Source organism: Haematobia irritans, chromosome 4 (genome assembly GCF_050003625.1).
Source record: "Haematobia irritans isolate KBUSLIRL chromosome 4, ASM5000362v1, whole genome shotgun sequence".
NCBI classification, from domain to species: Eukaryota; Metazoa; Arthropoda; class Insecta; order Diptera; family Muscidae; genus Haematobia; species Haematobia irritans.
Window position 1 is genome coordinate 29,707,897 of NC_134400.1, and position 11,909 is coordinate 29,719,805.

Consider the following 11,909-nt stretch of genomic DNA (forward strand, 5'->3'; position numbering starts at 1 on the left):
AAATATGGGTCTAAACTCCGTATCGTTTCATGACTAAATATTAGCGCTATATAAACCGATCAATAATTAAAGAGGTTTATATAGGCCACAACTGATTATATTTTTTTATATTTGCAACGCTGAGTTGCAATCAATATGGTTCTATTTTGACCCACAATATGTACCTGTGCACAAATTTGAAGTCGATTGGACTAAAATTGCGACCTAGACTTTGATCACAAAAATGTGTTTACAGACAGACGGACGGACATGGCTATATCGACTCAGAGGCACGGCTGCCACCCAAATCAAAAATAATCTGGCAAATTTGAAGATTGTCAAAATTTTATTTCTATAGAAAATTTTGTTAAAATTTTATTTCTATAGAAAATTTTGTTAAAATTTTATTTCTATAGAAAATTTAGTTAAAATTTTATTTCTATAGAAAATTTTGTCAACCATTTATTTCTATAGAAAATTTTGTCAAAATTTGATTTCTATGAAAATTTTGTCAAAATGTTATTTCTATAGAAAATTTTGTCAAAATTTTGTTTCTATAGACAATTTTGTCAAAATTTTATTTCTATAGAAAATTTTGTCAACATTTTATTTCTATAGAAAATTTTGTTAAAATTGAATTTCTATAGAGAAATTTTGTCAAAATTTTGTTTCTATAGAAAATGTCAAAATTTTATTTCTATAGAAAATTTTGCTAAAATTCTATGTTTATGGAAAATTTTGTCGAAATCCTATTTCTATAGAAATTTTTGTCAAAATTTTATTATGTTACTATAGAAAATTTAGTCAACTTTTATTTCTATAGAAATTTTTTTTTAAATTGAATTTCTATAGAGAAATTTTGTCAAAATTTTATTTCTATAGAAAATTTTGTCAACATTTTATTTCTATAGAAAATTTTGTTAAAATTCTATAGAGGAATTTTGTCAAAATTTTCTATAGAGAATTTTGTCAAAATGTTCTATTGAGACTTTTGTCAAAATTTTCTACAGAGAATTTTGTCAAAATTTTATTTCTATAGAAAATTTTGTCAAACGTTTATTTCTATAGAAAATTTTTGTCAAAATTTTATTCCTATAGAAATTTTTTTTAAAATTGAATTTCTATAGAGAAATTTTGTCACAATTTTATTTCTATAGAAAATTTTGTCAACATTTTATATCTATAGTACATTTTGTCAAAATTGTATTTCTATAGAAAATTTAGTCAACATTTTATTCTTATAGAAAATTTTGTTAAAATTCTATAGAGAAATTTTGTCAAAATTTTCTATTGAGAATTTTGTCAAAATTTTCTATAAGGAATTTTGTCAACATTTTATATCTATGGAAAATTTTGTCGAAATGTTATTTCTATAGAAGATTTTGTCAAAATTTTATTTCTATAGAAAATTTTGTCAAAAATTTATTTCTATGGAAAATTTTGTCGAAATATTATTTCTATAGAAAATTTTTTCAAATTTTATTTCTATAGAAAATTTTGTCACAATTTTATTTCTATAGAAAATTTTGTCAAACGTGTATTTCTGTAGAAAATTTTGTCAAAATTTTATTTCTAGAGAAAATTTTGTAAAAATTTTAATTTTATAGAAAAATGTTGTCAAAAGTTTATTTTTATAGAAAAATGTTGTCAAAATTTTATTTCTATAAACATTTTGTCAAAATGTTATTTCTATAAAAATTTTGTCAAAATTTTATTTCTATAAACATTTTGTCAAAATGTTATTTCTATAAAAATTTTGTCAAATTTTTATTTCTATAAAAATTTTGTCAAAATGTTATTTCTATAAAAATGTTGTCAAAATTTTATTTCTATAAAAATTTTGTCAAAATGTTGTTTCTATGGAAAATTTTGTTAAAATTATATGTTTATGGAAAATTTTGTCAAAATGTTATTTCTATAAAAATTTTGTCAAAATTTTATTTCTATAGAAAATTTTGTTCAAATTTTATTTCTATAGAAATTTTGTCAAATTAAATCTTTGACCTCACGGCAACAGTTTTTTTTGTCAGTGTACACAAAAGAATTAGCGAATCTACAGCCTCAGGTAAAGTTCCAGTTCTTAGCGGTTATTATAGAATATATCTTTTTATTATTATCAAATATTTTAAATAATTCATAGTTTTTCTTATTGAATAGAGAATAGAATCTTAGAATATTTTTTCTTGTTCTTCATGGCTTTAGATAATTTGCATTGCAATTGAATTCCGGGTCAATGTCAGCAAATGGATATCTGGTTAGATCACCTATTCACATAGACGGATGGAGAACAAATTACCAGTGGCTGTAGGAAAATTGAGATAGGAGAAAGAATTTACAATCAATTCAGTGGACGAGTATTTGCATAGCGAATTTGCTTTGACTTACACGACATTAACATGATGGGGATCTGGCCAGACTGGAGCTGGTTTATGAACTAGACTGGCTTTGGCAGCAGCATGATTGGCCACAGCAGCAGCTGCAGCGGCGGCATCGGCGGCAGCCTTAGCTTGGGCATTAACAGCATCAACATGAGCTTGAACCGTTTCGGAGGCTTTGGCAACTTGGGCGTGAACAGCAGCTGTCTCGTGGAGGACAGCTTGGGCGGCCTTGGCAACTTGAGAGTTTACAGCATCGGCTTGAACAGTGGCAACGACGGCAGCATCACGGGCATCCTGGGCGTTGGCGGCGGCTTGGGCTTTTGCTACGGCGGCAGCTTTAGCTGCGGCAGCAGCTGCAGCTCTAGCTTGAGCATTAACGGCACCAACTTGAGCCGTTAGACTTCCTGAAGCCTTTTCCAATTGAGCTCTTAGGTTTGCAGTTTCCTCTTGGACTGTTTCACCAGCCAAAGCAGTTTGAGCATTCACAGCATCAGCTTGGGCACTAACTTCAGCCGCAACTTTTTCAGCTTCATGGGCATTTTGAGAAGCTTTCGAATTGGCCACAACAGCAGCATTGTTTGCAGCATCAGCTACCGACTTGGCATGAGCATTAACGGCCTCTACATGAGCTTGAACGGCATGAGCAGCTTTGGCCACTTGAGCGCTTACTGCATCGGCCTGTTCTCTAACCACAGCGGATGTTTTGGCAGCTTGAACATTGACGGCATGTGCTTGAGCTTGGGCAGCTTCAGCAGCAACCAGGGCAGCTTTTGCTTTTGCATGGACCACAGCCTCCACATGAGGATCATGGTGTGGGTACACTACATAATGAGCACCGGGAGCTAATCCAAGAGGTACCACACTAGCTTCTAATGCTACCGCCCACAAGGCCAATAGAAAAACCTACAAAGAGGAAACAACAACAAAAATAAATAATTTTCTATTCAGATGAGTTTCAAGGAATTTTAATGCAATGCAATCGATCTATCTTAGACCAAGTTCATGAAAATTGCGGCTTCTATTCTGTGGAAAAAAAATCATGAGATCGGTTTTTATGGAGCTTATATCAGAATATCGACAGATGTCAACCAAATTTCGGATCCCTTTATAACAAGCGATTTTGGATATTAGATAAATTTCATAAAAATTAGGATTCTAGGTACATAGAACCTATGGCGCTTAAAAGCTAAAATCTCGAGATCGGTCTATGTGTTCAACAGATCTTTGGTACGTTTTTTTTAGGCTTAGACATACAACTCTAGCCAAATCTGTCTACAACTTCGCATTCGATATCCAATTTGTCACAGCGGACTGAATAGTCTACATGAGCCTGGAAAAAGTGGGCTGCCACTTAAACCTAACTATAGTATTTCGGTCTGATCAAGACTTCAGACTTTGTAGGGGGTGAGACCAAATTTTCTAAAGATCCACGTTATTTTTTGTTGACTTAAAAATTTAATGCCTAATTTAAATTTTTGAAGCAAACACGGTGAACCCAATGGACAACCCAGATAGACTCACTAACCGTAAATTCAATGGGACCAACGGTTCGCCATGGAAGAGCACATTTTATCCGATCCGGTCGAAATTTGGTTCGCTATGTTAGTACACTGAAAAAACAGTGAACCCACCAGGAAGAAAAGTTTCGGTTAATTGTAGAAAATTTTGAATATTTGTAGAAAATTTTAACTAAACAGTATTACAAACGTTGGCATCACGCCGATGCCATAAAAATAAGTAAATATTTTTCGACAAATTCAAGAAAATTTATTAGACATAACTAAGATTTTTCACTTGTTAAAGATAATTTTGTAGTTTGAAGGAAAAACTTGGAGTTCAAAATTGCAAGAATGTCTTTAGTGATATACGAAGTTCATGATGAACACATTTTTGGTAAAATTTACAAATTTAAAGAAATTCTGAACTATTTTGTGGAAGACACGAATTTAGTTAATCTTTATGCCTCATTTGAGTATATTTTTTTCCTCGGTTTTAGTTAATCTAACTAACGTACACAAAAAATTATTAGAGTAAAGGAAACTTTCTCCAAACATAATACTTCCATGAACTAAAATAAAGTTAAATTGGCTTTAGTGAAATAGAGAATTCACTTTTTTTGAGTGTATATGCACTCTAACCAGAGTACGTGTAGCAAGATTTTTTCTACTGTCAAAAAGTTTTTTAATGTCGAAAACGTCATGTACCTGTATAAAAAGTAGAAAACGTAGTAAATGTCAAAAATATATACAGGATCCCTATATAAAATTTCAAACTATTTTTATACCCTCCACCATAGGATGGGGGTATATTAACTTTGTCATTCCGTTTGTAACACATCGAAATATTGCTCTAAGACCCCATAAAGTATGTATATTCTGGGTCGTGGTGAAATTCTGAGTCGATCTGAGCATGTCCGTCCGTCCGTCTCTTGAAATCACGCTAACTTCCGAACGAAACAAGCTATCGACTTGAAACTTGGCACAAGTAGTTGTTATCGATGTAGGTCGGATGGTGTTGAAAATGGGCCATATCGGTCCACTTTTACGTATAGCCCCCACATAAAGGGACCCTCAGATTTGGCTTGTGGAGCCTCTAACAGAAGCATATTTCATCCGATCCAGCTGCAATTTGGTACATGGTGTTGGTATATGGTCTCTAACAACCATGCAAAAATTGGTCCACATCGGTCCATAATTATATATAGCCCCCATATAAACCGATCCCCAGATTTGGCTTGCGGAGCCTAAAAGAGAAGCAAATTTCATCCGATCCGGCTGAAATTTGGTGCATGGTGTTGGTATATGGTCTCTAACAACCATGCAAAAATTGGTTCACATTGGTCCATAATTATATATAGCCCCCATATAAACCGATCCCCAGATTTGGCTTGCGGAGCCTCTAACAGAAGCATATTTCATCCGATCCGGCTGAAATTTGGTATATGGTGTTGGTATATGGTCTCTAACAACCATGCAAAAATTGGTCCACATCGGTCCATAATTATATATAGCCCCCATATAAACCGATCCCCAGATTTGGCTTGCGGAGCCTCAAAGAGAAGCAAATTTCATCCGATCCGGCTGAAATTTAGTACATGATGTTGGTATATGGTCTCTAACAACCATGCAAAAATTGGTCCACATCGGTCCATAATTATATATAGACCCCATATAAACCGATCTCCAGATTTGGCTTGCGAAGCCTCAAAGAGAAGCAAATTGCATCCGATCCGCTTGAAATTTACCACGTGGTGTTAGTAAAGGGTGATTCTTTTGAGGTTAGGATTTTCATGCATTAGTATTTGACAGATCACGTGGGATTTCAGACATGGTGTCAAAGAGAAAGATGCTCAGTATGCTTTGACATTTCATCATGAATAGACGAACGATCTGCCACAACGTCGAATTTTCAGTGAATGGGCCCTAGAAAAGTTGGCAGAAAATCCGCTTTTTTATCGACAAATTTTGTTCAGCGATGAGGCTCATTTCTGGTTGAATGGCTACGTAAATAAGCAAAATTGCCGCATTTGGAGTGAAGAGCAACCAGAAGCCGTTCAAGAACTGCCCATGCATCCCGAAAAATGCACTGTTTGGTGTGGTTTGTACGCTGGGTGAATCATTGGACCGTATTTTTTCAAAGACGCAACGTTACGGTGAATGGCGATCGCTATCGTTCGATGCTAACAAACTTTTTGTTGCCAAAAATGGAAGAACTGAACTTGGTTGACATGTGGTTTCAACAAGATGGCGCTACATGCCACACAGCTCGCGATTCTATGGCCATTTTGAGGGAAAACTTCGGAGAACAATTCATCTCAAGAAATGGACCGGTAAGTTGGCCACCAAGATCATGCGATTTGACGCCTTTAGACTATTTTTTGTGGGGCTACGTCAAGTCTAAAGTCTACAGAAATAATCCAGCAACTATTCCAGCTTTGGAAGACAACATTTCCGAAGAAATTCGGGCTATTCCGGCCGAAATGCTCGAAAAAGTTGCCCAAAATTGGACTTTCCGAATGGACCACCTAAGACGCAGCCGCGGTCAACATTTAAATGAAATTATCTTCAAAAAGTAATTGTCATGGACCAATCTAACGTTTCAAATAAAGAACCGATGAGATTTTGCAAATTTTATGCGTTTTTTTTTAAAAAAAAGTTATCAAGCTCTTAACAAATCACCCTTTATAAGGCCGCTAATAGCCATGCCAAAATTGGTCCATATCGGTCTATAGTTATATAGCCGATCCCCAATCAAACAAAAATTGGTCCATATCGGTTCATATTCATGGTTGCCACTCGAGCCAAAAATAATCTACCAAAATTTTATTTTTATAGAAAACATTGTCAAAATGTTATTTCTATAGGAAATTTTTTTTTACATTTTATTTCTATAGAATTTTTTTTCCAAATTTTACTTCTATAGAAAATGTTGTCAAAAATTTATTTCTATAGAAACTTAAAAGTTAATTACATACGTATTTAATCGGCCTTTTTTGGTTTAATATATATACTACGTATGGACTACCTTGTAATTTAGAAGACGGTGTTAGGAAGTTGTAAGATACCTTGCCATCGGCAAGTGTTACCGCAACCCAAGTAATTCGATTGTGGATGACAGTCTTCAGTAGAAGTTTTTACGCAATCCATGGTGGAGGGTACATAAGCTTCGGCCTGGCCGAACTTACGGCCGTATATACTTGTTATACCCTGCTCCACACTGTGGAACAGGGTATTATAAGTTATTGCATATGTTTGCAACATCCAGAAGAGACGAGATAGACACATGGTGTCTTTGGCAAAAATGCTCAGGGTGGGCTCTTGAGTCGATATAGCGATGTCCGTCTGTCCGTCTGTCTGTGAACACATTTTTGTAATCAAAGTCTAGGTCGCAGTTTTAGTCCAATCGACTTCAAATTTGGCACAAGTATGTGTTTTGGCTCAGAATAGATCCCTATTGATTTTGGAAGAAATCGGTTCAGATTTAGATATAGCTCCCATATATATATATTTCCCTCGATATGGACTTATATGGCCCCAGAAGCCAGAGTTTTACCCTAATTAGCTTAAAATTTTGCACAAGAAGAACAATTAGTACTATAGTCAAGTGTGCCAAATTTTATTGAAATCGGTTCAGATTTAGATATAGCTCCCATATATATCTTTCGCCCGATATGGACTAATGCGGTCCCAGAAGCCAGAGTTTTACCCCAATTTGGTTGAAATTGCGCACAGGGAGTAGAACTAGCATTGTTGCTATGCGTGCCAAATTTGGTTGATATCGGTTCAGATTTAGATATAGCTCCCATATATAGCTTTCGCCCGATTTACACTCAAATGACCACAGAGGCCATTTTTTCACTCCGATTTTGTTGAAAGTTTGCACAGGGAGTAGAATTAGCATTGTTGCTATGCGTGCCAAATTTGGTTGAAATCAGTTCAGATTTAGATATAGCTCCCATATATATGTTTTTCAGATTTCGACAAAAATGGTCAAAATACCAAAATTTTCCTTGTAAAATCGCCACTGCTTAGTCGAAAAGTTGTAAAAATGACTCTAATTTTCCTAAACTTCTAATACATATATATCGAGCGATAAATCATAAATAAATTTTTCCGAAGTTTCCTTAAAATTGCTTGAGATTTAAATGTTTCGCATATTTTTTTTTACTAAAATTGTGTTCCATCCTAGTGCATTAGCAGACTTAAATTTTGAGTCTTTAGATTTTGTAAAAGTCTATCAAATTCTGTCCAAATCAAGTGATATTTAAATGTATGTATTTGGGACAAACATTTATATATAGCCCCCAACATATTTGACGGATGTGATATGTTATCGAAAATTTAGATCTACAAAGTGGTGCAGGGTATAATATAGTCTGCCCCGCCCGACTTTAGACTTTCCTTACTTGTTTTTAATATGTTAGTTGGAAAAATATCAACAATGTAAGGAAGTGATGACCGTAACTGAGTCTTGCTTCTCTTCAAACGAAGTACAGTGAAAACTCTCAAACTTGAACACTGTCAAAAATGGGACCCGTTTCGTTAGGCGTTTGCTATAATATCACATTAAAATTAACCTCTCATAAGTGGAGACCTCTCAAAAATGAACATAATTTAGGCGACCTTGGGTGTCCACGTTTGAAAGGTTTCACTGTAACTCAAAAACCGAATCATCCAACATTTGGTAAATGTATACACGGCTATCTCTAAGGCACTTTTATTTTTAAATTTCATTATTTGTTTAATTTAATTTAAATTCAAATTACATTTTTATTTTCAATAACAGTCAGAGAATGTATTTCTTTTATTCCTTACCACAGATTTGTTCATATTAATTTACTAAAAATTTATATCACTTTCTTGTTTGTCTTAAATTAACTTGGCCAAGCGTTTTCAAGCAATTAAATATCCGTAACACTTAAAGTTCTGCTTTGTACTTCGAGATCAATTAGACTGCTAACACTTAAGGCCCTAAGTATGCAATTTATAGCAGCCATTTGCCGGTAATACCACAATTCTGCCAACTGCATTGGTTGGTAGATGACAAAAGATGCCGGTATTGGCAGATTATGTCTTTGTCTAATTGTCTTTGTCCAATCAATATTCCAATAAATGAATGTGGTCCAAAACACCCAGACACTCTGGATTGGAGCCATGTGTTGGCTACAGGGTAGATACAAAGGCAAGTTGTTGTAAAACTTAAATAAATTATATTAATTACACAATGTAACAGGCAATATTTTTAAAATGTCAACCCGGATGTGATTATTCGTTAGAGGTGGTCAACAGTAGAATTCTTTGTGCTATATGTATCGTAATAGCCGTAATAATTGCAGGGGCACACTGTCGATCCAATAGAAATCAATTCAAAAGGGTTATTGACCTTAATTATCAATTATTTCTATACATGAAAGGATAATTCCAATGGCTTTTGTAGAAATTCAGATTTTTCTTCAATAAATTTGATACTTATAACGGCTTTCTTTCCTCTTCTGGACAATTGTGAATGTAATTAAAATGAAATTGAATTTATTTGTACATATTTATACGAGCTTATGTTTTGTATTCGCTTCTTTTTATAATTTTATCACAACAAAAATTTATTGGAAACAATTTAAAATCAAATAAAATTTTTCACATGCATTGATCATTTCGTTTAATTGTAACCGTTAAATTCTGTGTCACAGTGTTTTCTAGAATGATCATAACAAGTTCTCTTGCAGACACACAAAAAGGTGGATACAAAAAAACTTTTACAGCGCATAAAAGTAATTTACTTTCCAAAGTCTATCCAAGTGATGTCGTCATTGGCGTTTCTATCTATGGAACATTTCTATTCGTAACAAAGTAGCATATCTTAAATTGTTATATTACAACATACACTAAAAAAAGTTTACTTAGATTCAAAGATTTTGAACTTCCCTTAATGAAGGAAAGATGTGATTTCTTTAATATAAAGATAGTTTTTAGGGACCTATGTAGCCTTAAATCTACGATCTAAAAAATTAAAATTAGGAAACAAATCTCATTTATGGAATTTTTATTCTCTTTTTTTGCGATATAATAATAAATCAATTCACGTACAAACAAATGCCAATTTAAAAACTCAAATTACAACGGAGTACAACTAAGTAAAAAATGTTTTCTAAACCCTTAAATGTGCACAGCATCTTTTAAGATACAATCGGAAAAAAATTTTTTACGTCTTAAAATTTTAATCGAATTCTATGAAATCTAGTTTGTTGTATTTAATGCATCATAACGCTGGTTGCGACGCGGCAAGCAAACGTAAACTCAATGGTGTCTATACACCCTCACAAAAAATTGCTTCTGTAACATATACTCCCAAACATATTTTGCTTCAAGCGTATACATTTTTGGGTATTGCCCAAACATTTATATGTTTGATCTCTACCAATATATAATATGTTTGAAAGCATATTGGTCTAAACAATATATGTTTGGGTAGTCTAAGTTCCAAACATTTTGTATTTTTGCATCCAAATTCAATAATGTTGTCTTCCAAAAAACAATATGTTATTATGTGACCATATAATATGTTTGGAAGCATTTTCACCCAAAAATATTATATGCTTAAAAAAAATTCTCCCAAACAATATTGTGCTCAAAATTTTATTTATTTATTTATATATTTACAATCATAATGAATTATGAAAATAAACAGGTAATATAGGTGTTAACAACATAGGTTTTCGACCTGAATGCTCAAAATTTTGTTTCTGCCCAATTGTATATTCCACGACATCTTTCTCACTTCCACGAGATTTTTTAGTTCTTAGCACCTTTTTCTGTAATACAAACATTGTAGAAAAAATTATTCAATTTTATGATTTTTTTTTTATTCGAACAGCGGACCACACAGTTTGTAAGGATCAAAGAAGTAGCTGATCAATTGCCCAAGGAAAAATAAAATGTTAATTATACCCACCACCATAGGATGGGGGGTATATTAACTTTGTCATTCCGTTTGTAACACATCGAAATATTGCTCTAAGACCCCATAAAGTATATATATTCTGGGTCGTGGTGAAATTCTGAGTCGATCTGAGCATGTCCGTCCGTCCGTCCGTCCGTCCGTCTGTTGAAATCACGCTAACTTCCGAACGAAACAAGCTATCGACTTGAAACTTGGCACAAGTAGTTGTTATTGATGTAGGTCGGATGGTATTGCAAATAGGCCATATCGGTCCACTTTTACGTATAGCCCCCATATAAACGGACCCCAAAATTTGGCTTGCGAGGCCTCTAAGAGAAGCAAATTTCATCCGATCCGGCTGAAATTTGGTACATGGTGTTAGTATATGGTCTCTAACAACCATGCAAAAATTGGTCCACATCGGTCCATAATTATATATAGCCCCCATATAAACCGATCCCCCGATTTGGCTTGCGAGGCCCCTAAGAGAAGCAAATTTCATCCGATCCGGCTGAAATTTGGTACATGGTGTTAGTATATGGTCTCTAACAACCATGCAAAAATTGGTCCACATCGGTCCATAATTATATATAGCCCCCATATAAACCGATCCCCCGATATGGCTTGCGAGGCCCCTAAGAGAAGCAAATTTCATCCGATCCGGCTGAAATTTGGTACATGGTGTCAGTATATGGTCTCTAACAACCATGCAAAAATTGGTCCACATCGGTCCATAATTATATATAGCCCCCATATAAACCGATCCCCCGATTTGGCTTGCGAGGCCTCTAAGAGAAGCAAATTTCATCCGATCCGGCTGAAATTTGGTACGTGATGTTAGTATATGGTCTCTAACAACCATGCAAAAATTGGTCCACATCGGCTCATAATTATATATAGCCCCCATATAAACCGATCACCAGATTTGACCTCCGGAACCTCTTGGAAGACCAAAATTCATCTGATTCAGTTGAAATTTGGTACGTGGTGTTAATATATGGCCTCAAACTCCCATGCAAAAATTGGTCGATATCGGTCCATAATTATATATAGGCCCCATATAAACCGATCCCCAGATTTGACCTCCAGAGCCCCTTGGAAGAGCAAAATACTTCC

At 34.3% G+C, this 11,909-nt stretch overlaps 1 protein-coding gene across 1 annotated transcript; it reads right to left on the reverse strand.

Annotated features, from left to right (window-relative positions):
* Positions 1 to 2,056: 2,056 nt before the first annotated feature.
* Positions 2,057 to 8,829, reverse strand: LOC142233359 (uncharacterized). Its single transcript, XM_075304256.1, has 3 exons — positions 8,672 to 8,829; positions 2,365 to 3,260; positions 2,057 to 2,281 (listed from the first exon to the last, which is right to left on the reverse strand). Exons 1-3 carry the CDS (start codon positions 8,684 to 8,686, stop codon positions 2,272 to 2,274), a joined length of 921 nt encoding a protein of 306 aa, XP_075160371.1. The 5' UTR covers positions 8,687 to 8,829; the 3' UTR covers positions 2,057 to 2,271.
* Positions 8,830 to 11,909: the final 3,080 nt, after the last annotated feature.